The 27775-nt window shown below is 53.2% G+C and overlaps 1 protein-coding gene across 1 annotated transcript in view; it reads left to right on the top strand.

Moving 5' to 3' along the window:
* Positions 1–27775, top strand: part of TSPAN11 (tetraspanin 11) — a 69377-nt gene that overhangs the window by 11076 nt on the left and 30526 nt on the right. The window contains exon 2 of the mRNA XM_058559038.1: positions 16184–16278. Within this exon, the coding sequence (XP_058415021.1) occupies positions 16195–16278 (84 nt within the window). The 5' untranslated portion in view covers positions 16184–16194. The remainder of the gene's footprint in view (positions 1–16183; positions 16279–27775) is intronic.

Genomic DNA, 27775 nt, shown 5'->3' on the forward strand with positions numbered 1-27775 from the left:
CTGGACCTGGGTCTGGGCACCCAGGATGCCTCTCCTGCCATCCCTGGGGCCCACTGGGTCTCTGAGCCTGTGCCTAAGACACACCCTTCTTTTGGGAATTGATAGTCCAGGCCCTGTCTATACCTGCCTAAAAAAGGAATCCTCACCTTTTCATGGGGGGAGTCATAAACCTCTTTGGGGATCTGCTAAAACCTATGGAACCCAGCACATAAATGGTAAAACTGTGCATGCAGTGTCAGGGGCCTACAGGTTAGAACTCCTGAAAGGAATGGTCTTTTCAGCTTATTGCTAAGCCCTGGTATCCTGCCCCCAAGACGAGACAGGTGCTGTTTTGAAAGCAAATAAACTGTTCAAATCCTCCTCTCTGGGAAAGGAGATGAGTTTTCATTTCAGTCAGGCACTTTTTTCCCTGCTGCCTGGAAGGGAGTGCCTATGCCTTTCTGATTCCAGTGAGCAGGTTGTGAATGTACTTAAGCACGAAGTAATGTGCACCATAATGAAGGTTTCTGCAGGAGCACCCCTCCTTCCACCCCGAGCCTCTCTCCTCCAGCCCAGCTGGTCCCTGCCAGAGCCACAGAGCATTCAAATACCCTCTTCTCCTTGATGGAGGCTGCTGCTGCTGCTGGTGTGATAGGGAGGGGGCAGGCTGCAGGGTCAACTGGTACTTACTGGCCTTCAGAGTCACCCTCTCGGGGGTCCTTGCCTTCTTGTCCCCATAGGGCAGAGGAAGAAACAAGCTCAGCTATGTTAGATGACCTACCCAAAGTCACACAGCTGGTAAGGGTGACATTCATTTTCCCTCCATGTGTGTGACAGCCCAAACCAGAGAACCAGGCTCATGGTTCCGTTCGCTCCCCAGCTCCCTCCTCCTAGACCAGGGATGGTAGGGGGGAGAAAGGCCCCCCTCCTCCCTGCACTCAGGATCATGCATAAGCCGCCCCACGAGGACCTCTTCCTGAAGCTTGTGGGTGTCCTGCAGGCTTAACCAGCATCCTTTCCAGCAGCTCTCAGAAGTTGTCAGGTCAAGCAAATAGTGGCTGCAGCTGTGGACCTGGAGAGGGGCTGCTCTGTGGAGTTTGCACTGAGCTGGGGAGCCACCCTGGGGAGGGGAGCAGCGTTGTTGGGGCCTCCATAGCTGAGGGCCTGGGTCCCCGGTCAAGCCCAGCGGTGAGTCTTTGTTGAGTCTGCGAGCTGGGGGCACTGTTGATTTGGGGCCCGGAGTGCCTCCCACATCCTCTAGACTCCTCTGAGGAGCCGTGTCTTACAGCCTTCCCTTCTCACATACACAGCAGTGAAGGCACACCCCGGCCCCTGAGAACAGATGCCCCGTGGGCCCCCAGCTCCAGGTGCAGGAGGTCCCCGGGGCCCTGCTCCTGCCTGGGTCACTGGGAGCCTGTGGGTGTTTGGGAGCTTTTCCCTGTGCTCTCAGGGTCGTGGTCAAGCAGCCCTCTGGCTTCCCTGGATTTCTGTAAGGCACTAGCACCCCTGTTGGCTGGAGCACCCACGGGTGGATGGCGGGGTGACTGGGAAGCCATCCTGCAGACGCTTCCATCCCAACTCCAGACCCAGAGGAGAGGACATCACTGGCCGGCCTCCTCCCCTGGGCCTGTCTGCAGTTGGCAGCCTTGTTGCTTTGCCGTAGTCACCTGGCTCCAGACCCCGAGGACTGCGTGTAGCTTCAAAGACCCCACCCAGGCTCAGCTTCCCTGGCTGAGTATGGGATCCGGAAAGCTGTTGTAGGCAGTGTGTGTCCAAATGTGTTGGGGGCTGCCTTGGGGAGGGGAGAGGGAGCTGGGACCAGACCTCATATCCCGCTCTCTCTGGGGCCCTCACTGAGGGCATAGAGCAGGGCTCAGCTGTGCCAGAAGCCTCCTGGGCAGAGGTGGTTCTCATCATCAGCTAGAAGCTGGACCCTAATCAGAGATGCCTGATGCAATGACAGAAACTGGAACGTGGCCCAGCCTTATGAAATGGCCTGGCAGGGACCAAACTAGGACATGTTCCTGGGAGGCAGGCACCAGGAGCCTAGGCAGGACATCTGCCAGACTGTCTCGAAGCCAGCAGAGGCTCCCCTAAAGCAGCACGGGGAGTGGAAGAGAGGGTGGCTTTGTATTTCAGACAAGGCTGCGTGTCCTGGGATAAGTTTCCTCATCTGTGAAGTGTGGCACCTACCTCTTCGTTATTGTGAGAACTACTAGAATAATTATATCATTATTATTATTATTATTCTCATCATTTGTGCAAGCTGCCAGTGAGCGAAGGCCTGGGAGACAGAAGCAGCGCTCCACGTGCTGATGTGCAGGGCCCTGCCATTCCCCAGGTGGGCTGGGGCCCACCTGCCCAGGGCAGACGCCATATTCAGAAAATGAGGTGAGGCTGTGGAAGACAGTCTGGCGGATCCTCAGCAAGTTAAACATAGAGTTCCCATATGACCCAGCAGTTTCTAGGCATTACCCAGAGGAACTGAAAACAGGTGTCCAAACAAAATCTTGTGCATGAATGTTCATGGCAGCTCTGTTCACTAGAGCCAAAAGGTGGAAACAGCCCAGATGTCCGTCAGCAGGTGAGTGGATGAACAGAGGGTGGTACAGACTTACAGTGGACTATTATTGAGCCCTAACAGGAATGAAGTACTGAGACGTGCTAGAGTCCGAATGAACTTTGGAAAATTACAGTAAGTGAAAGATGCCAGATACAGAAAACCACATATTGTATGATTCCATTGATATGAAATATTCAGAATAGGCAAATCTGTAGAGACAGAAAGCGGATTAGTGGTTTCCAGGAGCTGAGGGGAGGGGGAGTGAGGAGTGACTGCTCAATGGGCACAAGGTTTCCATTTGGGGGGTGAAAAGTTCTGGAACTAGATAGTGGTGATGGTTGCACAACAGTGTGAATGTACTTAATGCCCCTGAATTGTGCACTTTAAAATGGTTACAGTGGTAAATTTTATGTTATGTGTATTTTACCACAGTAAAAATAAGGGGAAAAAGTGAGGTGAGATTGGGGCCAGGTGAGTGTCAGCAGAAGCCAAACCATCTATAAAATGAAGGGCTCCTCAGATGATCTTGGAGGTCATGTTCAGTTCTGAAAACATCTCGTGGGTCTGTAATCTGGTTCCAGCTCTCCCCTTGCTCATTTCAGTCATGGACAAGTGCGGGGCGACCATGTGCAGATGAGGAATAAGAGAGCCGATGCCTGCATCTTGGTCTCACACAGTGCTAGAGCTGGGCTGCTCTGTGGCTCCAGCTTTAGGGTGAGTGGGGGAGGGGGAGACAGTGATCAGGTGAGGGGGCTTAGCACATCCCCTCAACTAGGGAAGCTATACTATCTGTTGTATAGGTTGAGGTTCTACATAAAAATTTACTTGAAAAAATGTACTGCTAGAACACCGACTTCCTCACTGTACATATAAGGAAACTGAGGCCCAGAGACAGGCAGTGACTTGCCCAAGGTGCTGGCAAGTAAAGAGGGAAACCCTGAATTAGAACCCCGGACGCCGGGCCTCCGCCTGTCCCACCGTCTGCTGACACTTCTGTCAATACCGCACCCTGTCCACTGGCGGACTCCCTCAGCCTCACTTGGGCAGTTCCCCTTTCTTTGGGAATCATAGGAAGGACTGCCCTCAGTGCCTGTCCCTCTCCTGGGTTCCAGGAGCACACACTCTCCCCAACCCAGTCCCCCTTATGCCGAGCACCAGCCTTCCCTGGGGTGATGACCAGGCAGCCCCCCTGGACAGGGCCTGGTGCACGTGTCTCCACGTGGTGATGAAAAGAGTAGCTCTTTCTTGGTGGAAATCATAGATCCATTCATTCAAGAAGATAGGGAAATTATAGTAGAGATCCATCTCTGAGTGTGGGAAAAATTATAGACTGTATTCTTCACTGTAATTAAGCTGGTTTTAGTGGGAGCAGTCAGTATGTTAGGCAATGCATTATTCTTTTTTAATGGTGTTTTTGAGACCCAGTGTGTCAAAATTAAAGCCCTATTCTCTTAGTTCAGAGAGGCGGGGATTTTTCTGGGTGGGTTGAGGGCTTCATCTCTCACGGTCGGCATCCTCTGCCCCCAGTTGGTGCACCCACGCATTGGGCAGCCTGGGCCAGCTGCCGTGGGCTGGCAGTGCACCAGGCTGGCCAGCCCTGGACTGTCCTAGACAACACGATTTCTGCCGTGGTCTTACAGAGCCACGGGAAATCCGTCAATCACATGCCTGGGTCTCCCTTCAGATACACGGGCTCCATGGGTGTTTTTAGAGTTCACTTAAATGAATGCTCATTCCCCACCCCCAGGCTCTGGTTTATAACCTGCTAAACCATTTGGGTTTTTTTAATTTAACCTCGTAAGTAGTGACTCTAATTCTTTCATTCCCTGGATCAGAAAGTCCAGTGGTGCTCCATTGCTTTCATAATAAAGTCCAAAATCTTGAGTGTGGCTTGTATAATCATGCACCGAACAATGACGTTTCAGTCAATGTCAGTCTACACATACAGCAGTGGTCCCATAAGATTAGTACCAGACAGCCTAGGTGTGTAGTAGGCTATACCATTAGGTTTGTGTAAGTACATGCTGTGATGTTCACACAATGTTGAAATAGCCTAACAATGCATTTCTCAGAACATGTCCTCGTCGCTAAGCGACAGATGGCTGTACCTGCTTTCTCACCTTCTTTGCCAAGTTCCTGCTCACCCTTGAACGCTCTCACCGGAAGTTCCCCTTCAGCACTATTGCATGCACTTTTCTCTGAACTTCACGCATTGTGTTGAAGTGACACTGATGTGTCTGTGTCGCCAGCTGGGAGCTCTTTGAGGTCAAGGACTGTTTCATTCCTTCTCTTCTCTTGAATCTCCAGCACATTATATGCCACAGAGTGAGACCTTGAACGTTCAGTGAATTAATAGATTTTAATTAGTTAATCTCCGAGGGGAAAACAGATACATGAACAAGCAAGCAGACCACTGCAAAAATAAATGAGGTGGGCCTACAGCAATAAGAGCAGAATGAGCGGATTCACGAGAGGTTCGTTAAGGAGAGCTGCGGCAGGGGGGCATCGTGGTGAAGTATTAAGTGTCAGGGTGGGAAGTAGTGACACTGAGAAAGAGGGAAGAGTTGAACATAATCCTGGAGGTTGTGCACTGGACAGCTAGATGGATGGGAGTGTCGCTGGGAACACAGCCTGGCTGGGCTGGTGGGGAAGGTTAGGGACCTGTAGCCACGTGAGTGAGCCTAGAGCTCAGCAGGCCTTTGAGAGTCATCAGCTTGTTAGACGTAGACCGAGTCCGGCATGAATGAGGTTGAAAAAGGAGAGACAAGAGGCAAAGCACAAAGAATGGTCCCCACCTTACCCTGGAGGGAATGCCAGCCTTAAAGCAGTGAGCCCAGAAGAGAATCCAGTTGGTGGATTGAGAGAGAGAGGACAAAGTCTGAGACTTGGTAGCGTGATGTTCAGATCAATGCGAATTGGAGACACAGGAGAAGGATCAGGAGAGAGCTGGGCCGTGAAACCAGCTGTGGAGAGAGAGCTTCAAAAGGAAGGTGCAATCAGTGGTTTCAAATTCAGCAGAGGTGAAGCGGGATGAGGTTTGAAAAACCGCCTTATGCTTTGGCAATTAGAGATGACTTTGGATGAGAGGCGTGGTGGAGGAGGCCAGACCGTGGTGGGCCACAGACGACTACACAAGGAAGTGAAGCTTCAGACCGTGGTGGCGAAGAGGAGGAGGAGGATCTGGCAATAACTTGAGAGGGAGACAGGATCCGGGGAAATGTGGGGGACTTGGGAGACAGTATGCATTGCAATTAGATGGAGATTGGGAATCTTACACCTGAGATGGTATCCTGGCTCTGTACTAGTCGGTTTAGGGACTAATTTGTTGCTTCTAGAGATGGAGCTAGAGTAGGATTTTTTTTTCTTTTTTTTTTTAAGTGAGACATTATACAGAGAAGACTCTGACTCCTGGAGATATGATTCAGTTAGAGACAAGTCTGAGCTGCGGTATTACAGATGCAACAGGACAGTGGCTAAAGAACAAAGAAGTTTCTTTTTCTCACATGTAACAGTCGAGGGTAGGCAAGTTGTTCTGCTCCAGGAAGTCGCACAGGGATCCAGTTTCCTGCCATCTTGTTTCTCTACCATCCCCAACGGCAGTGTGGTCTCAGAGTGTGGTCCCCAGACCAGCAGCATCAGTGTCCCCTGGAAACTTGTTGGAAATGCAAATTCTCAGGCACCACCCAGACCTAGTGAATCAGAATCTCTGGAGGTGGAGCCCAGCTACCTGTGTTGTAAAAGCCCTCCAGGTGATTCTAATGTGCCCCAAAGTTAGAGAACCATTGCTCTGAGGTGCCTTCCTTGTCTGCATGGGTGAAGCTAGATTTCGGGCACATCTCTGGTCCAGCTCTTGGGAAAGGGAAAGATTGTGGAGATGTGCAGGAGCAACATTTTAAGATCCAAGCCTGGAAGTGGCACTTCCACTCACACTCCATTGTCAAGAACTATTACACAGCCAGATCTAGACTCTTAGAGGGTTGGGAAGTGTAGCCACTAGTTAGGTGGCCAGGTGCCCAGCTACAATTGCATTATAATGGAAGGGGGGGAAAACAACTTTTGGTAGACCACTAGCAGTCTTGGCTGCATTATGAATCAAACTTAAGAACATTTTAGCGCACCTCTCATCCTCTAGAAGAAAGGGGAGGATATCTACCTGTAGGTCATAGTCAAGGCTCATGTGTTTACCAAGATCCATGCCGGGGATTTCGTCAGGTGCACAGCCCCTAAAGGTCTGCCCCCCTCACTGGGCTTGGGCAGCCCAACCCTTAAACACCTGCCTTACCTGCTCACCCACTGAGCTGTTGTGCTGCCCAGTTCCTGCTTGGCAACTTCCAATAAAAGTCAGGATTTCACCCAGCCGGCCCCATCAGAAGGAGGGCACCCAGGGTGGGCAGGGGAGGATGGGTGATAAGGGTTCTGGTTTACTGGAAAGGAGAGAGGGAAGGAAGATAAGCAGCTTGTTCCATGAGCAGCTATGCACACCACGTAGACTGTGCCCTGCACAATTCCAGGGGCAGCCACTTACATGGACTCTGAGGTGTTCAGCTCCGCCAGGAGCTGGGTGATGTGGCCGCCTTGTATGTCTCATCCCCACATCGTGACCCTCTGCTGGACCTGACAGCCTGCTGCCGCTGCTCCTTGCCTAATCTGAATGGGCCACCTCTGGAACCTCCATCCTCACTACGAGAGGCTTCTCAGGAGGTGACTCAGTGCTCCAGGGACCAAGCCTGGACAGAGAAATCCACTCTGGTTGGAGGCGATTTTTCTCTCCTTAAAGCCTGCTGAGAGGCCTTGGCTGTGACTCAGCGACATGCGGTTGATACCTGCTCTGCCAGAGGAGCCCCAGCCTCCTCCTCTGTAGAGTGGAGGTGATAGCACCTGCCTCCTCAGTCACTGAGACAATTAGTTGAGACCCGGCCCACGTGAGGGCCCACCACTCTTCACTGGCGGAAGCTGCAGGGCTGGGGTCTCAGCTGGAGAGTCTGGGGGAGGCGCTGGGGGCCAGAGGAGGTTTCTCAGGGCCCTAAAACACCTCATCTCCTTGACTAGGAAGGCATGCGTTTCTGGAACAGAGGCAGAATGACCTGCCTCCGGCGTTTGTTTATTTAACGAGCCACTTTCAGGTCCAGCTCACGCACACACTTGTCTCTAGGAGCTCTGTCGCCCGCGACGCTGAGCCTTCTGCAGGAGGAGGGGAAGGAAGCACTTGTGATTGTTGGCGCTGAGATCCCACTGGGGTGGCCTTCAGGGCTCTGGGCTTTCCCAGCCTCTGCTGAGCAGCCATCTTTAAGGGCTGGAGCAAAGGCAAGGAGAAGAGGTGTGGGGTTGGGAGAAGGGCTGCCTTAAGGTCCGTTTCCATAGCTGTCAGAGCTGCCCCTCCTGCTGCGCGTTCTTCTGAGGGCTGCCGCCTCCGGGAAGCACCTGACTGTCCCCCGCGTGTCTCCCACCAGTGAAACTGTCCTACCCCCATTTGTGCCTCGTTTGGATCATTCCTAAAGGATTTTCTCCTTTGACGTATCATGGATGTAGGTCTGTTCTTCTCACCTGAGGCCGGAATTGAAAGATGAGGGAGGGCCGGCCCCGGGGCTTAGCGGTTAAGTGCGCGCGCTCTGCTGTTGGCGGCCCAGGTTCGGATCCCGGCGCGCACCGAGGCACCACTTCTCCGGCCATGCTGAGGCTGCGTCCCACGTAGAAGAGCTACAACTCTACAACTATGGTACACAATTATGTACTAGGGCTTTGGGGAGGAAAAAAACAGGAAGATTGGCAACAGATGTTAGCATAGGGCCAATCTTCAAAAAAATGAAAGGACACGGGAAAAACACAGCAGAGGGTGATCCCCGTCTGCAAGCAGACCCTCTGAAGACTCTGTGTCTGTATAAATGTAGGGAACTGGGGAGAAGCCCAGCCGCTTGCCTAAGGTTGTGAGTGGAGCCCTGACTAATCCGTGTAGTGCACATTGGCACTTGCGATGAGGTGAAAAATAGTCATGTGCTTAGGAAAACATGTCTCTCAGGGCACAGGGACTAAGAATTCTCAGTGCTAGGATTTTAATTCACGTTCCACCCATGGCACCGTCCTCATGATGCTATGGGTAGCAAGGGAACCCTAAGGTTGGTCCAGAAGAGTTGCCTGCATTCATTTGCCTGCGCACACCCAAAATGATGATACATAGGAAAAAGCCGGTGGTCGCCACAGGCCCCAGGCCAGCCCATGTCTCACTGCAACTCTAGCAGCTGCCGGGTCCCCGGCCTCGATGGCAAGGACACAGAGAACCAGGGAGAAGAGTGTGGTCTCCCCAGAGGGTCCCCAATCAGTTGGTATCTTGGTGGTGAAGGCACCATGGTACCCTGACCCAGGACCCTGCCAGGACCACAGAACACTGGCCTGGCCGCCTCCCGCAGCCCCCAACTGGGGCCTCTGCCCAGGGAAGCTGCCCTCATTCTAAGCCACCAAGCTGTAAGAAGTCCAAGAAGCCAAAACTAGAGCTGCCCAAAGAAAAGTAATGCATGTGTACCTGCTCTGTCCGTATCTCTCCACTGTCTGGTTCTGTGCCTTGGTTTCCTCTCCTGCAAAAGGGTCATAATCCCCTCGTGGAATCATTTTAAGTATTACATGAATTACACGTACAGCCCTTAGCTTGGTGCCTAGCACGTTGTTAGTATTTAGTAAATGTTTGTTACTATTGTCATTATCATGATGTCAGCCAATCAGAATCTTATTGGTGGCCATGGAGACAAGAGACCAAGTCCCTGCCCTGCGGCTAATCTGCAGTGTGACTCTGGCCACAGTGTGGTCCCCCACCCACCCCGGGGCTAGCTTCCTCACTCTCAGAGGGACTGACTGAGCGAGCATGCCTTGGCTCCTTCCGACTGTCCCCTTAGAGGGCCTGAGGAAGCCCCACGTTTCTGACGGCTTCAGAGGGGCTGTCTACCTGCCAGGAACGGATCAGGCGAGTGGAAATGAGATAAGAGGGAGACAGGACAGAGAAGGACAAGACTGTCTGCACAGGAAGGACACACCATGCGGGACTGCAGCGAGGTTTCGTCAGAAGCCTGCATTAAGTTATAAATTAAACCACTCAGACTGAAGTTGCCTGTCCAGCTGTTGGACCATAGTGCAGGCGTGGCCTCTTGCTGGCCCAGAACTGGGAGGTGGAAATTGGCACTTATTTCACTGAAGGAGTGGGGCTGGATGGGGTCCCGTTTTTCCATAGCAAACGCACGCTGGTTTAGTTTTTATTTTAGGATCACCAAGCTCCCCAGGAGCCCCTCCCCTGCCCTGGTGTGGGGTGCTCTCCCCCTAGGGAATGGAGAGTCGAGGCACCCCGACCTGAGCTCTTGCTGATGGGAGCAGACAGAGAATAAGAGGTTGGTGAGATCCCAGGAGTAGAGTGTGGGGAAGGGGAGGAGCCACAACTAAGTGCGGCCAGCCCCCAACCTGATTTTCTAGCCTTTTCTGCAGCCCAGACCACCGTGCCTGGTCTCTGCTCACACTGTCCCCTCTGCCTGAGCAGCCTTGCCTGCTTTTCTGCCTGCAGACACCCTGCCTGGCCTCAAAGACCAGATTAAATGCCCCTCTCCCCACTGTCCCAATCTAGCAGAATTAATGCCACTTTCTCTGTGCTGGTGTCAGGGTTTGGAGGTTACGTATATGCCTGGACCCCACCACCGTGGTTATTGTGAGCTCCTTAGGGACTAACTGCAGAGGGTCTAAGTGCAGCCCCTGCACGGAGTGGGGACTCGTGCCTGTTTGTGGAGTGAGTGAAGGACGCGGCCAGCCCCCGGGCTGACAGTGCCTCCTGTTTTGGTGCAGCTCATACAGTAGCTCCCCAGCACTCCCCCTGCTGCCCATCACATTACAGGACTCAGCTCTGCCCCCACCCCACCGCCCAGCCTGGTCTACTCTGCTCCTGGGCACCTGCCCTGGCCGAACCTCGCCCTGCTCACCGGCGGTTCCCACCTCTGGCCAGCCAGCTGGCCTTTCTACAGGTCCCTCATCTTCTCTGCACTTTGAGACTCATTCACTTAGGGGGTAGGGGGCAGTAGGAGAGACAATAATCCCCCAGTCTCACGGCCCATGACTTTACATCTGGTCTGACGACAGTCCCCCAAATCCAACTTCACCATCACGGCGTTTGCGGTGGCTTTTCTGAGATGTCTTATGGGTGGGTCCTGACCGCGCCATCAGCAGCCCCTGAATCCCAGCTTTGTCTGCAGGCAGAGCCTCGGCTGGAGGGCAGGTGCCCTGAGGCTGCGTTTCCAGGCTGTCTGGGGAATCTCTGATGTCTCAACGGGCGCTGCCTCCTTGTGTGAGGGGACATACCCACCCTGGTGCTCCCCCTGCCCCGCTCCACTCAGTTACGTCTGTTCAGGTGCAAAGGATAAGTACAGTGCGGGGTCACAGACTCTCAGAACTGGAGGGGCTTTGATGAACACTGATTCAGAGTGAGCTTCCGAGGTCAGCGGGGGCAGCAGTGTCTGGGAGGAGGGTGACCAGCCATCCCAGTTCACCTGGGGCTGTCCAGCGTCAGCATTGAAAGTCTAGTGTTCTGAGAAATCCCGCAGTCCTGGGCAAATCGGGTCGTGCACCACCCTGCCAGGGAGCAAATTCTCCTGGATCCCACCCCAAACCTAGTAAGTCAGAAACCTGGGGGGTACAGCTGACAATCTGTGTTTTAACAAGCCCTCCAGATAATTCTGATGCTTGCTCAAGAGAACCACCGGCCGGCCCAATAGCTGGGGAAACAGACGCCCGGAGAAGGGGAGAACTTGCCTGAGCCCAGGCAGCAGTGAAGCAGTAGAGCCGGACCAGCGTCCTGTCTCCCCCACACAGACGGCGGCCAGTGTGGTCAGCAGACTCAGAGCGGGTGCCCCAGAGTCGAATCAGCCAGCCTATTAGAAGGAAAAAGGTACCAAAAGGACCCAAACCAACTGCTGTCGTCAGTGGGCACCGCAGTCAGGCAGGGGAGGGGGGACAGCCACCATCGGACAGGATGGGCTCCTGTGAACCTGGCATTTGGACCGGCAGGCGAGCTGGTACTTCAGGGTCTGGGCACAGCCCCAGCAGAGGCCCAGAGGAGGGGAGGGTGCAGCCGGTCTTTTCAGAGGCCAAGGAAGAGGTCAGCTCGGTGGAAGCGGGGGTCGAGAAGACACAGCCACCTCTTCTTTTATTCACACGCTTGTCCAAGACCCGGGAACAAATGTTGACTCCCACCCCTGGGGGAGGGGTCTCTGTCTTGCCTGCCCCCCCAACCCCTGTCTATTTGTGCCACTTGGGGACACTTCCTCCCATTGGTTCAGGAAGTCCAACTCCCCATCCTCTGGACAGAAACACAACCCACTTAGGAAGGTCAGTCTGTTTCCCAGACACCAGGGCTCAGGGAAAATGGTCTCAGAAGGTTAGCGGAAGCCCTGGCTCCTCCAGTGGCTGGCAGGGGGCGATGAGACCTGTCAAGTGGCCCGTGTTTGCTTTTCTTCTCTCCAGGGGCTGCTGCGGCCCTTCCCACTCCCTCCGCCCCTCCCCTCCTATGTTACTCTAACCACAGGGAGGGCTGAGGATAACCGGGGGTGTGGGGGTTGGGGTGGGGGGCGGATGTAGACAACGTCCTGGAGAGGGAAGTACGTGAGGACAGCTGTCTGCCAGGGAACCGCCTGGGGGCATTGCTTTAAGGGGCAAGAAACAGGGCACTTCTTCCTCACCCTCCTTCACCCCACCCACCTGTCCGGTGTCACTTGGCAGTAGAGTAAGTGCCTGGGCTGTGGAATCTTTCTCAGTGAAATGAGCATGCGCAAGTCTCCCTTCGTTACAGCAAAAACGCTCCTGTGCCCCAGGCTTTCTTCAAGCTGCTTCCCTAGCCTTCTCATTTGAGAATACCTACCTCCGAGTATCCATTTCCTCCTGGATCCCTAACCCCCTGCCATCCTCCACTGATGCTCTGGCAATGGTAAGCCCTCGCTGGCCTTCCTGTGGCTGGGACCTCGGCAGCATGTGGCACTGTGGCCCGCCCCTCTCCCCTGGCTTCTGGGCATGGGCCCCAAAGTGGAGACAGACAATCTACATAGAATTCCTGTTCCTAATTATTTTTATCTTTAAAAAAAGTAATTAAGCTTTGATGGTATTTACTAAATAGGTTGACAATAGTACATGAATAAAAGTTATAAATAAATATACATATATATGGGGTGTGCTGAGAGCATTTTAGTGATGGAGTGTGAGGTTAAAAAAGCTGCATGGCCGCATCATCACCTTCTGGTCTGACTGCCGCATCTGCAGTGCCCCTGCACGCCATGCTCTCACGCACCTTTGTGCCCAGCGCTCCCTCTACCATATCAAGGTGAAGTTAGCTGTGGGTAATAGAATATGCAAACACACACCTTCAAGAAGCTACGAGTTTGTTGTTTTCTCATATAAACTAAGTCTGGAAGTGAGCAGCCCAGGGCTAGTATGGCAGCTGCAAAATCATCTGAGATCCAGACTGTGTGAACTGATTGCTCTGCCCTTTTCAACCTATGATTTCTAGCTCATAGCTCAAAATGGCTGCTCGAGCTCTAGCCATTATGTCAGCATTCCAACCAACAAAAAGAAGGAAAGGGTGAAAAGAGACATGCCCCATCCTCACTTTAAGGATATTTTTGATTATTAGAGATAAAGAATGACATTTATCAGTGATTTGGGATCTATCCACCAGCATGATGTTACAACTCTCAATCTGTACATACTCCATAAAATAGTTGCAAAATATATGAAGCAAAAAATGAAAAGAATTAAAGGAAGGATAGACAAATCCATGGTCATAGTCGGAGTCTGTAATGTACCTTTTTCAATAGACAATAGAACAAGCAGACACAAAATCAGTAAGGATATAGTTGTGAAAAGTGCAGTTAACAAATTTGACCTAATTGACACATACAGAATTCTGCACCTCACAGTGACAGGATTCACAGTCTGTTCAAATGCTCGTGAAACATACACCAGACAAATGACGCCTCTGAGAAGTTGCAGACACCGCTTCTGCCTGTGGGCCGTTAGCCAGCAAGTAATGCGGGCTCCCGGCAGAGAAGTGCCAGCGGCTCCAGGCGGCCAAGGACCCAGCTGAAACTGAGGCTTTCTGGCTCTAAAGCAGAAGGGGAGAAGGAGCCTTAGGGAAACCTCCCTCCCTTCCTTCCCCGGCAGCTCTGGTCCTGAGAGCCCTGCGCAGCGGTAAGAGCGTGGGCCGAGTCAGAAACTCCTCATAACATTCCGGCTTTGCCGCTTTCTTGCTCTGTGACTTTGGGCAGGTTATTGAACCTGTCTAAGCCTCAGATGGACAGTAGTACATGAATAAAATTTGTATAACAACATATAAATTGCAAAATGGGAATAACCCTACTTCATAGGGCCACTGGGAAGATGGGACAAGATAATACATGTGAACCACTTAGTCCTTTGCCTGGCACACCATAAGTGTTCAATAAATGTGAGCTGCACAGAGAGGTTAAGTACTTGCCCAAGGTCACACAGCCGGTGAATGATAAGGCTAGCTTTCAGATCCAGGCATCTGGCTCCAAGCTGGTCCTGACACTTCTTTGGGACCTCTGCCACCCCCAGCACAGGGCCCCACATATGGTGGGGGCACAGTGGGGGAAGGACTGCTGAGAAGGGGGCATAGGAAACTGCTACCACCAGTTAGTCATGTGACATTAGAGAGGTCATTTAAAAACGTATGTCTTAACTCAGACGTATTAATTTCCTCCTTCCTTCTGCAGAAGGGTGAATTCAGTGAGCCCAGAGGTTTCCCTGACCCTGACACTCTGTGGTGCTATCTTCTCTACCACTGATGGCTGAACTTTTACCATTAGGAATGTGTTTCTTTTTGTTAAATCCTGTCTTCTACCTGAACTCCTTTTTTAAAAATACGATTTTCCTTTAGAGGGTCCTGACCCCTTGGTTAGCAGGTCTAGAGGAGGTTCTGGGGCAGGGGTCCGGTGGACCCTGGTGGGGAGGGGAGGGCAGGCAGAGGGAGAAGAGAGTGAGACAGGAGAGCCTGGCCCCAGACAGTTCACAAATGGCCTGCGTGGCCCAGAGGGTCTCTCATCAGGGCCACCTGTGTGATGACCATGTAGTGGCTCCCGTTCCAGTCGCCTGGCTGACCTCATCTATCTCCAGCTTTTACACTTTTTTTACAGGCTTCCTTTTTTCTCCTTCTGTGTTTTTTTCCACCAACCTGCCTCTCAGACTAAATCGGAGAAAAATGGGTTTTGTCTTTTTTTAACAAGAAGACTAAAAGTCTTAAATTACCTTCTTCAAGGTCTGCAAATAGAAATCCCGAATAAGACAGCCCCTTCCCTTCTCTCTCTTCCTCTCTCCCTGTGTCAGGAGCCCATGGGCTCGGAATAATAGGCAGTGCAGTGGCTCGGGGAAGTCATCGGGGCTGGCCTGGCACCAGCCAGGAGACGGCGCAGCACGGAGGCGGGAGGGCCCGACCTGGGGTGGGGAGTGAGGGAGAAGGAGACGGAAATGGGTAAGCCCATGCCTCATTGCTATGGTTCTGAAATAAAAGAGGCCCCTGAAAGGGGGGCAGTTTCTTAAGGAGCAGCTGCTCTGAGTGAGGGAGTGTGTGCAGGTGCCTGGGACGCGGAGCCCAAGAAGAAGAGGAGCCCACAGGCTGTGGTCAGGCTCACAGAAGCGAACAGGATTACCTGGCGCAGGGGGCCTTCTCTATCTCCCTCACCCCATCCCTGTCACGGGTCCCAGAGGGCCCATCAGTGAGCATCAGGACAAGGGGAGGGAGCATGGTCCTGGGGCAAAGACCAGGAGTTTGAGGGCTGGAGTCCTGGGTTCTAGTCCCTGCTATGTGAAATAATCATAGCTAACGTTTACTGAGCACTTACTGTGTGCCAAGGACTGTGCTAAACGCTCACATAGATGATCCCATTAGTCTTCAGAACAGCCCCACAATGCAGCATCAGCCTTATCTCCATTCCAGGTGGGGACACTAAGGATGGGGGTTTACATAACCCACCCAGGTCTTCCAGATCTTGTGACACATCAGGGTTTGAACCCAGGGAGCCAGACTCCAGAGCTCTTGTACTTCTTCCGGCCAAACCATCTGGCCTGCATCCTGCCTCCTTATTTGGAAAGTCGAGGTGCAGGCACAATGGGGTGAACTGGGTTATCGTAGAGGTCGTTTCCAGCAGACCCTCTGAGTTGGGGCTCATGCCTCACCTGTGCGTGCAAAGGGCCTGTTCAGTGATGCAGAGTGCAGGATTCCAGTGCAAAGCAGGCATGCCTAGCGTGTGTGTGTGTGCGCACGTGTGTGGAGGACAGGTAGACTTTGTCCTGCGACCCTGATGAGACAGGAGAAGACAATAAGAACACCAGTGCAAAGTCTGTAGGAAGACTCAGAGGTTAGACTTGTCAAAGGACAAAACCAGGATCCAAAGGTCTAGAAAATTCTGCCCAGTTCACCTCCATTGCGAGTCCAGTAGCCTTTGCATTTGCCTGGTCTTTGCTCCTGGTTGCACACCCACGGCCTCAGACCCACCTGGCCAGACACGCACTAGTAGGCGCTTTGAAGTAAACCCTGTCGAGCAGCTCTGGCTCCGGGAGGGCAAGGTGGCTCCCGTAGACCCCAGCCCAGCACGTGTGTCTTCTTTGCAGGCCCAGCAGCCATGGCCCATTACAAGGCTGAGCAGGACGACTGGCTGATCGTCTACCTGAAGTATCTACTCTTTGTCTTTAACTTCTTCTTCTGGGTAAGTGAATTCTGCACACACCTCCCCTTCTGAGCATGGAATGAGTCAAGCCACCTTTGTTTTCTGTGAGTCACCACTCTGGGGTTGACTTCTTCCGAATCAAAGACCACCCATGGGCAAATTCTGCCTCCTTTAGAGCAAATATGTACATGAGCTACTGAGGGGGAGGAACACAATCCGGTCTGCAGGTTGGCGTGGCGTCCGTACCGCATGGGTCTGAATCAAGGAGGCAGAAACACGGCGGTGCGCTTTGTGTTCCAGCCACTGTGCGGAGGGTGCCACCTTTCTTCCTTGTTCCCTTTTTGCACCAGTGCCTTGTGGGAAATGTGGCTGCTGGAATAATTGCTTGTTTTCCACTGAAGCCCATTTGCCTTTCATGGCTACCATTCTCCGGGCCCAGGGCAGAAGTCCTGGGGCCCAGGGCTGCCTTTGTGTGATGGGAATGGTCTCTGTAGTGACTCCCCTCGGAAACCGCCAGGGTGAGGTCTTCCAGGAGGGACGTCTGTCCACGTGAGGTGGTTATCAGGATAATTGGAAGCAGAATGCCATCAGTTCCCAAAAATAGACCCCGGACTGTGTGTATTTTGTATTGGAGTCTCAGTGAATTGGAGAGGCAGAAGAGTACCAGGAGTACAGGCTCTGCTGGTTACTAACAGGGTGGCCCTGGGTACATGGGCGGAGTCTGTTCCCCAGCTACAAACCGGGGGTCATCTCTACGCTCTTGGGGTTTGTTCACCATAAGACAACAGGCCCAAAATGGAGTCACATAGCCCCACGCCACCAAACTGAGACTTAACTAAATGATAGTTTCTGCTCTCCCAGAAATGGCATCTTAACCCAGTCAATCACAAATTGTCTGATGAGCACTGGTAAGTTCGTCTGCCTGCTGGACCCCTGCCATCCCTGAAGTACAGTGACCTTGTCATCACCAACCCGCTTCTTTCCTAGTATAGCTTCCTAGTTCCCACTCCTTCTCCCTATACAAGTCTTCCTTTTGTACAGCAACCAGACCTCCTTTCTGCCTGCTGGATGGGATGCTGCCGATTCGAATCAATTTTTGCTCAGATAAACTCTTAAAATTTTTAATATGCTTCAGTTTATCTGTTAACAGGTCGTTTCTCAGATGCCCTGAAATGGTATGTGTTAAGTGCCTAGCTCAGTCTCTGCATAGGAGGCGTTCGATAAATGCAACATTTTGGATGTATTAGATGTAGAAAGCCGGAGAGTACCACCAAGTCAACTGCTGCCCAGGCAGGGCCAGGCGTCCTGCTGACCGTGGAGAGGGCTGGGCTCCCCTGGCAGAGTCTTAGAAGCATCTCAGAAGGGCAGACGAAGATGGGGTGTGTGTGCATTTCCAGGGTCTCTGATTAAGTTCATGAAATTCGTTAAGACTGGGAAAGTGGTAAGATGCAGAGGGATCATGATTCAGTAGTTCAGGACTGGGGACACAGCAAGGCAAGGGCTCCGAAGAGTCTTGGAGAGCAGGCAGTCATTTGATGCTATCTATTGAATAGTTGAACAATATGATGTTTGCTTAAATGTTTTTCACAAAGTTCCTGAAACGAACGATAAGCTTATTTTATTTGCAACTTTTATCTTCCTGGGCACGAGTTTCCTGGAATGGTGAGGTTGTGTCGATGAGGACAGTGGAGTCATAAAGCCACGTCGATGTGATCAGTGAGCTGTGAATGCAGATAGTTTCGATTCGCAGAGAGAAATCCAATAGGGGGCTTAGGATTCTCGCTGAGTGAGGATTTCTTTTTAAGAATAAGTTTGTTTTTCCTGATCATAAAAGTCTTATGTATCCACTACAGATAATCTCTAAAATACTGAAAAGTATAAATAAGAAAATAAAAATTGCCCATATCTCACTGTAATAGGCTCCTGGAGTACTGTAACAAAGTACCATAAACTGGGTGGAAATTTGTTCTCTCAAGATCTGGAGGCTAGAAGTCCACAATCAGCATATCAGCGGGGCCATGCTCCCTCTAAGACTCTGGGTAGTCTTTTCCCTGCCCCTTCCGAGCCTCTGGTGGTGGCCGGCCATTCTTGGCATGCTTTGGCTCGCAGCTGCATTACTCCAGTCTCTGCCTCTGTCATTGCACGCTGCTCTTCCCGTGTGTCTCTGTCTTCGTGGCATTTTCTTCTTCTTATAAGGACCCCACTCATATTGGATTAGAGCCGCCCCTAAAGACTTCATCGTAACTTGATTACATCCACAAAGATCCTATTTCCAAATAAGGGCACATTCATAGGTACTAGGGTAAGGACTTCGGCAAATCTTTTTGGGGACACAATTCAACCCATAATACTCACCACAGGAATGACCACTGTGGACCTTCCCTCTAGACTTTGCCCTGATCAGGACAAGAGATGGTGGTGACCTACACTATGGGAGTCACAGTGGGGATGGAAATATTTGGAGAGAATCAGGGATTTAGGAGGTAAAATTGACAAGATTAGGTTGTTAATTGGATGGGGTGGAGAGGGAAGAAGTGTCTAGGATATGTAACTCTTGGGTGGATGGTGAAGCTCTTCATTGCAATGGGAGACCAGAAATTCAAGCAGTTTGGGATCGGGTGGCGAGGTCAGACGTAGACATGTAGGCATGGTGAGTCTGAGCTGCCAGGAGACGTCTGAGCAGGGACGCCCAGTGGGCAGTTAGCTCGTGGGTCTGGATCTCAGATGGGGCTCGTCCCCACGCAGAGGTGGTTGCAGCCATGGAAACAGCTGAGAAGCCCCAGGGAGAGCACAGAGACTGAGAAGAGAAGAGAGCCAAGAGTGAGAAGTGGAGCACCCCAATGGTCAGGGGTGAGTCTAGGGTCAACAGCGGCCCCCGTTTGCCCTGAACTGAGGGAGGCCTCGAGATGTGGGACTTTTAGTGCTAAAACCAGGAGGCCCCAGGCAAGCTGGGACGAGGGGTCACACTAGGGGAGTTGGAGGAGGAGCAGTCAGAGAGGGGGGAGGAAGACCAGGAGAAACAGTGTCACAGAAGCTGGAGATGGGGACAGGGGTGGGGGTGGGGTGATTGGTGGACCGTGTGAAAGGGAAGGGACACATCACGTATGTTAAGGCCTGGACAGTGGCTGCTGGGTTTGGCCACACAGTTCGTTGGCGGCTGTGGTGACAGCACTCTCAGGAGAGCAGTGGGGGCGGGGGCTGAGGAAGTGGGCACTCAGTATAGACAACACCTATTGGGCACGAGGAGAAGGGGGAGGGCTCTTGTGAGGTGCTCGGCCCAAAATATCTGTGGAAGGGCCCTGACCTTGCCTGTCCTGCTGTGCCAGAGCCCCGGAGGAAGGAGCGGGCAGTAGACGCCGTGACACCGTCAGGGTCCCTCCCTGCCAGAGCAGCCTTGGAGTCCGTCTGTTGGTGTCCGCATCCTTTTGGGAGCAGCGAGGAGAAGGGCGCGTGGGTGGCGGCGCAGGCAGATGGGCAGCAAGCATGTCACCAGAGAGCTGTCAGTGAGCGCAGCGCCCCCATAGACATCTCCCTGCTTCGAGTTAAAAATACCCCGCCTGGGGGCCTGGCTGGATGTGGACCAGCCTCCAGGGACCCATTCAGCTGAGCATCGTCCTCCTGTGGAGGATGGTCGGTTTTTGAAGGCTCAGGCCTCCGTCTCCAGTCTGGGGGTCCTGGCATCCATCCCCTAGACCTGCTGTGATCCCCTCAGAAGTAGAAATGGGGCAGACTGTGGGCCCATCTGCCCCCACGGCAGAGCACAACGTCACATATTTTGCAGAGCACAAAGTCCCTGGGAATTTACCAGAATTCCCCAGGGGGGGCCTTGTCAAAGAAGATCCCTCCCCCACAAGAGAAGGTTCCCTCCCACACGTGCACCCCGGAGTCCAGCTGCCGGTCCTCCACCTGAGCCCCTCTTATTAGACCCGGAGCAGTGCCAGTGTCTGCGCGAGTGGGCGCTTCCCACCCTGCCGTGGTTCCTGCCTCCTCCGCCTTCCTCACGGAGTCCTAAAGCAGAGCTCTGGGAGGGTCCCTGGCCTGCCGCCAGTGCGGCTCCCTAGCGTCCCTCCCCCACCGCGGCTGGGAGACACAGGATGGGAGCCTAGAGGGGAGCCTAGACGGCAGAGGCCATGCCTGGCCGGTGGGACTGGGTGGACACTCAAGCTTCCTTTCTCCCCTAGAACACTGTTCCTTCCCCGAATGTCGCCTTGCCCCGTCTATCCAGGTCCACTCCAGAGACGGTAAGGAAGACGGGTCTCCCTTGTGGTGGTGGTTATGCCTAGTATTCGTGAGGCACTGCTGGAGAAGGACCTTCCCTGGACTGTCTCCTGTGGTCCTCAGATCAATTCTGATGGTGGGTACCCCCATCATCCTCATTTTACAGGCAGGGTCAGAATCTTGCCCTAGGCCTTATAGTGACTATGAGCAGAGCCAGCCCTGACACCAGGGATTCTGGTTGATAACAATGACAATTGAAAAATCCATCCCACAGTGTTTATTAAGCACCTACTAAGCGTCAAGCACTGTTCTGGGCGCCTGGAATGCATCAGTGGAGAAAGTTCCCGGCGGCTGTGGTGCTTACTGGGTGGGCTTCCTCTGTGCCAGCCTCTCCACTTGCATCATCGTCTGTAATTCTCCCAGCACCGCCGAGGCTGTGAATAGCGCTGTTAGAGCCCCGGGTATGGAGTGAGGAGCCATTTGCCCAAAGTCCCAGAGCTCGAGTGCAGCTCTCTCTGACCCCCGAGCCCATGCGCTTGGCCACCAGGCTGTGTCACCTCCAGCTGTAGGTCCTGCACTTTCCCACAGTGTCTTTGGGGTGTACGGGGATTAGTGAGCCAGCAGAGCATGCGCGGAACACTAGGCTCAAGTTTGGGCTCAGGCTCAAGTTTGGGCTCAGATACAGACCCCATTATTTATTTGCCATGGTACATTAGGTGTATTGGACTGAATTGTATCCCTTCACAATTCACGTGGTGAAGCCCTAGCTCTCAATGTGACTGTATTTGGAGATGGGGCTTTTAGGAGGTAATTAAGGTTAAATGAGGTCGTAAGGATGGGGTCCTAATCTGATAAGATTGGTGACCTTACGAGAAGTGGAAGAGACAGAGAGCTCTCTCTCCATGAGCATGCACAGAGGGAAGGCCTAGTTCGGTCGGACACAGTGTGAAGGCCGCCTCTGTGAGCAAGGAAGAGGGTGCTCACCCACACAGAACCAGCCAGCACCTTGGTCTTGGGATTTCCTGCCTCCAGAACTGTGAGAAGTACATTTCTGTTGTTTAGGCCCCCAGCTGTGGTATTTTATTAGGGCAGCCAGAGCAGACTGAGACATTAGGGAAATCACTTAACCTCACTGAGCCTCACTTTTTCACACATTAAATGGGAATGCCAATACCTGTAAGAATTAAAGATTAGTATTTAGAAAAACAATGGGCATGGTTTCTGGCACATACATGCTATTATGCATAGCTGTTATGATTAGACTAAGCTCTCTCTGTCCTTAGCACTGGCGTTAAGACTTTGGGGACTGTGACCCCTGTAGGAAATACATGGAAGCAGAAGAAATGCTTACGTGAAACATTCACAAAACTAAGCTCACCGTTACTGAGTGCGATGGACTCGGATGTTTTCCGTGTTGTTGTTTTAGTGCAGGTTACAGCTACCAATTTTATTTCACAGCCCTAATGTGTTACAGTCCGATGTTTGAAAGCCCCAGAGCAGCAGGATGGTGCTCGTGGTCCCTAGTGCCCCCCAACGTGGGCAGGACTCGGGTGCCTGTGATGATACACCAGGCCTGGTGGGCTTGATGAGACTTCACACCAAGTCTCTACCAGCTGCCGCTGAAGCACGATTTGAGGGTTATAAATCATCGAACACTCCAAATTGATTCTCACAACCACTCTGTTATTATCTTTGTTCTCGTTTTGTAGATGATAAAATTGAGGCCCAGATGATTAGCAGAGTTCTATGTCAATAGAACTGGGTTTTCTGACTCAAGGTCCAGTGCTCTTCTCATCTCCATAGATCACTGACTCATAATCACAGCCTTAGATCCACTCCACTGACGTAGAGTCCAGAGTGTCCCCAAGGTTTAAGGTTGAAGTTGAATGAGGCTATCTGGATGGTATGGGCATCCAGACATGCAGAGGATGAAGAATACAAGCAAGCCTTAAACAGTGACACACGGACACCCACATCCTGTACCTAAGCCCACCCCACTCTGGACCCCTACCCTCAACCCTCAACCATCCCTGACCCCCATCCTTCACCATCACCCTGTCCCTGACTCCCATCCACCCACCTTGCATTTCCATTAACCCAGTGTCAATCGTGGTGACCTCTCTGAGCAGGGGAGCCTCCCTGGGATGTAGCTCTGGGTCAGGAACCAAATATGCCGACACTTTCGTGTCTCCTTCATGCCCCTAAGGAGACATTGTGACCCAGGCTTTCCTATGTGGCCACCCAGGAAGTTCTTTTCTTCCCCTCCCATTTGTTGCACGGCTCCCTACAGCTCCCATCACCCTTGCAATGTTGTTCTCTAATTTATTATTTTAATTAGCTGCTTGGCTGTGTTAATAATCAGAACTTTTCCAGCCTCCCAGAAGCTGTGCCAGGCTGTGGAAGAACTGGGGGAGCAGCCGGCTCCCGTGACTGGAGCAGCTGCCTCTGTCCCAAAGCTCTGTCCTGCCCCTTGTCCTTCCCTTGGGGGCCAGTGGGGCTCAGCCTCCGGAGAATCCCTGGGGTCCCTTAAGGGGGACATGGGCCAAGGCAGGAGGCAGGGAAGATGGAGGACTCGAGCCCGGCCAGTGGAGTGAGGTGGCTTGAGAGCATAGGCAGCATCCCTCCAGGGTTCCCAGGGAGGGCCTGGTGGGGAACAGCCTCTGCTCACTCCTGCTGAGGAGAAAGCCCTTCACTTGGTACTTTATCATCCCAGTGAACTTGGCCCCTGCCCACCTCCCGGGGCATGTCATCTGAGAAAGAATGGGTGAGGGGCCTGGCAGTTGGTGTTTCTGCTGTGCCCCTTCTTGAGGTGCTGAAGTCACAGGACCCCCTATGTTCGGGGCATCTCTGCCCCTATGTGCTGTCGGGTCTGCTGGGGGTCAGGCTCATACTTGAGGGGGATGCACATTTGGTCTGCCTGGGACCATGGTGGCTGAGACCAGTCAAGGATGACGCCTGCAGTGACAGCTCTGAGCTGCCCTGCTGGACTCAAGGACTCTAGGCCTGGCTGTGGCCCAGACACTGGGGGCTTGGTTCATGGATAGAGCAGCTTTGTGTGGGTCAGCAGCCCGGTTGGTAAAACGGGCACTAAACTGGACATTAGAGTATTTGAATTCTAGTCCCCACTCTGCCCCCGGCTAGTTATGGGACCTTGGAAAAGTCACCTCTCTCTGGGCCTCAGTTTCTTCATCCAGAATATAAAAGGGATTAGACTCGATTCCTCCATTCCTCCCTCCTTCCTTCCTTCCTCCTTCCACATGGAGTCACTGGGCATCTACCACGTGTAACTGCTGGGGATACTAAGATTAATGAGATTTAACCAGGAGGCTAAAGGGGGGACAGACAGAGAACGAATACAAAAATACGCCAAGATGAGTGTAACTATAGAAGCACATGCAGCGCGTGGGACAAGGAGGGAAGACAGAATGACTTGCTGGCAATGGGACAGGGACGGCACAAGGCAGGTTTCCTCCAGGTTTGAGAGATGAGCAGGTGATCTGAAGCACCCTCCCGCCTCCTCTTATCATGAGGGTAGGTGGGATTGGGGGAGAGGGGGAAGTAGAGCTCTGATTTATTTTATCAAGGGCTCTTTAAAGCCCAAGAGCCAAGAAAAGAATGCCTTGAAGTGGAAACTGCCCTTTAGCATGACAAGCATATCCTTGAAGTTTCAACTCAAACAGAACCAGCAGCAGTGCCAAGGCCACAGGAACATGGGTGAGCCGGGCGAGCCAGCCTGGTGCTGGGGAGGTGTTGTCATTAATAAGGTGGAGAGCAGTCCTTGATGGAGGATCACCTGGGCCCTGCGGCAAGCTTGGAGGCCCAGGTGGGGGGTTGGTGGGGGTTGGAGTGCCGTCCACCCCGCACGCGTGTGGAGGGCTCAGCAGCGCTCCATACCAGCTGGGTTCAGCAGACTCTCCAGATTTGGGAATGGGAAGCCATTCTTTAAAAGTGACCCTGCCAGCCACAAGGGACTGAGCCTTGCTCAGACCCTGTCTCCAGGCCTCTCCCTGAGCTCCCACCTCTCCTTCATATTGGGAATCACCCTTGTGATTACTTAGGCAGGGTCGTCCCACCCAGTCACCCGCAAGCATCCTGGGGCAGGGATGGTGTCAGGCCTGGGCCCCACCACTGGCATCGTGCCTGGTCATAGACATGCAATGGATGCCGGTTGACGGAGAGAGAGTGAGTGGTGAAGCGTTAGTCTGGCGTTAAGAACCCCTTGAGTGCTACCCCAGGCCATGCCAGGGGCTTCCTAATGACCTGGAGAAAAGTCCATTCCCTTCTAGGACTCCGACTGCCCCTCTAAAATTAAAAATTTCCAGAAAGCAGGGAAGAGAGATGCTAATGTTGCCCCGGGAATTCGGCAGACAGAGACAGCTGGAGCAGCAGGCAGCGGTGTTTTCCTGGCCCCTACGCCGGTCCCACACGCCAAGTCCCCCCCCATTGTGGTGGCTCCTGTGTGCCAGGCTCTGTGCTGGGCCCAGGGCTGCGGAGGGGAGTGAGGTGTGTTTCCCACTTCACACCGAGGGCCACGCCGGCGTGCAGGAGATGGAGGAAGCCCCCCCCCCCGAGGAAGGGCAGAGGTGGAAGAGGAAGGGCAGAGAAAACAGGGTGAGAAAGGCCGAGGAGCAGTGAGGGATGAGGAGTCTGAGGCCGGAGAAGCTCTGTAAGTGGTCCAGACTCACACAGCGAATGGAGGAGCCGGAGTGTGGACGCTGGCAGTGTGCCCCGAGCCCCGCTCTTCACCACTGCCGTGGTTATTAGGCATCTGCAGTGTTTTCAAGAAAGCAACTACTCAGTTCATCGTGACTCAAGCCCAGGTGTGGAGGAGGGGAAGGAGAGAAGATGAAGCCAAAAGTCAGGCTAAGGCCAGAGGTTTGGGCTTGGTGCCCTGGGTGCTGGGGAGCTCGTGTGATTTTTTTGGCAGGGTGCCAAGTGGGTCAGCATGTGAGTCTCAGCACGCTGGCCTCTGGGTCGAGCAAGGGCCGGGAGGCTGACCCAGGGGGCACAGGGGAGGGAAGCCAAAGCCAAGGCCGTGCGTGGGGTGGCGCTGTGGAGCAGGCCTGAGAACAGACGGGCACACAGCTGTCCCTGAGATCAGGGGAAGGAGTCCACAGTGACCCCAGGGTTCTGGTCTGGCGCCGTGGTGGTGCCGCTGATGAGACAGACCAGGGGAGGAGGAGCGTAGGTGACAAGTGTGGTTCTGAATGGTGGACACATATTCAGCCCAAAACCGTTCCAGTCCAGTGTGGGGCTTGGCACCTAGGAGACCCAGCACACCCTTATGTAAGTGAACTGTGCTGCCACGTGCACGTTTCCTGCCTCCCCGGGCCATGCGCTCCCCTCCCACTGGAGGCAGAGAGAGCCTCCTGCCGGGGGGTCCTTGTTGGAGGGTCCTGGCCCTGCTTCACCTGCCCGTCCTTCCCCCAGATCCCAGTGCAGAAACCCTTGGGTACCCTGACAAAGGAAAATCCTGCAATTACTTTTACACCCTCTGCCTGCTTTCCTTCAGGTCTGCTGCCTGAGTTCTATCAGGCCTCAGGCATGTGCGGCTACTCAGGCTAATCCTTCTTCCCGTGAAGACATGAGCAACTTTTTGGCGATGTTTCTCTTCCATAAATAGGACGTTCCTAAAATTACGTGGCGTGGGTGACCTGCCCTGGCCCTCCTGGCCTGCTGTGTCCTGGTTGGAGAGAAGGCCAGCTTCACCCTCTGCAGGGTTTTCTGGCTAATCAGCTACAGGCTATCACTTTGAAAAATGTTAATATTCCACAGAAAACCAGCCCAGTTTCTGTAAAGAGCAAATACTATTGAATCCACTCTATGCAAACGGCTGTTGGAATGGCTCACTGGGGTCAGATCTCTCCCAGCCCCAGTCAACCCTCCTCTCAGTTCCTGTCCCAGTGCTCTTCCTGCTGACCTGGGCGGTCTCCAGACAGCTTGAGTGAAAGCCGCGAGCCACTGGTCCAGAAGCATCTTGCTAGAGGTGTGTTGGCAGAAGGTTGTCTCCCTAGTACTAACAGGGACATTTTACCCACCAAGGGATAATTCTCATCCAGCACCCCCGCTTTACAGATGAAGAAACTGAGGCTTGTCCGGGGCACAGCCAGGGCTGGATCCCAGGCCTGCTGACTTCTGCTTTCCCCAGACACCCTCTGGTGACCCATTCCGACGTGTGGCAGTGTTCACGCTTCCTGTCCAGAGGAAGGATTGTTTTCTAAAGAGCTGGCGGAGTCCCAAGCAGGAGACCCCCTGAAGGACTTGAAACCCTCTTGCTCCTGACGGCACACCCCACGCAGTGTCCCCTGAGGACGCTAACTTCTCCTCCAGATGTGACACTCCAGGGAGGACTGGAGACTCCGTTGACTCAGACTCACCTCCTGATTTCTTCTGGACATCAGAATGAGTGTGGATTTGTTGTTTTCTAGACCTTCATCAGGGCAGTGTGTCCCCCTAGATCACTCCCAGACCTTCCCCTGTGGCCAGGGGCTCTGCTGTCACCCTGGCTGACTTGCAGGATCTGGCTGCTTTTCAAGACTCCAGCCTTTCCGTGTGACGAGCTCTGGCAGAGAGCAGCCTCCAGGAGTGGAACCAACCCTGCTCCTCTCCTGGGGCTGTGTACCTGGTAGCCCCCACGCCTTCCCCTGGGAGGAGCATGTTTTCCTTTCTTGCATAATCTGATTTCCACCCCTTTGGATTAAAAATTCTACTCCTCATTACCCCACCTTCTACCCCAAAGCTCCTAGCAAAGCAAACACCCTCACCTAGACAGGGAAAGGACGGAGTTCAAATCCTGAACAAACGGCACGAGTGCTCCAGGCTGCCCCAGGGACTGGCCCAAACCCTCCAGGAGGTGTTCTGTGAGGACCACACAGCGCCACCTCCTGGGCGGAGAGGGACAGGACACTTTGACCCCCATTAAACATGAAACCTACACAGTGGTTCTCACTGGAACCACCTGGGAACTTCATAAAATATTCACGCCTGGGTCCCACTCCCAGAAGCTTCTATTGGCCTGGGGTGTGGCCTGGCCTTTTCAGAGCTCCCTAGGTAACGGTGCAGCCAGGCTGAGAAGCGCTGCCGTAGAGGGCCATCAGGGTAGAGAGAGCCTCAGAGACCGCCTATACCAGGGCCCGGCACAAGGCTGGGCTTCAGCCCCAAGCTTGAAGGCGTTGTCTTATGTGGATGACCATTTCTCTGGGCAAAACATCCAAAGCTTTTTATCAGATTCTCGGTAGGTTCCATGTCCCCCAACAGATTAATTGTCCCCAGTCCATCTAAACCCATCCCTTTGGAGATCCCAGATCCCACGCTCAGC

Source organism: Diceros bicornis, chromosome 17 (genome assembly GCF_020826845.1).
Source record: "Diceros bicornis minor isolate mBicDic1 chromosome 17, mDicBic1.mat.cur, whole genome shotgun sequence".
NCBI lineage: Eukaryota > Metazoa > Chordata > Mammalia > Perissodactyla > Rhinocerotidae > Diceros > Diceros bicornis.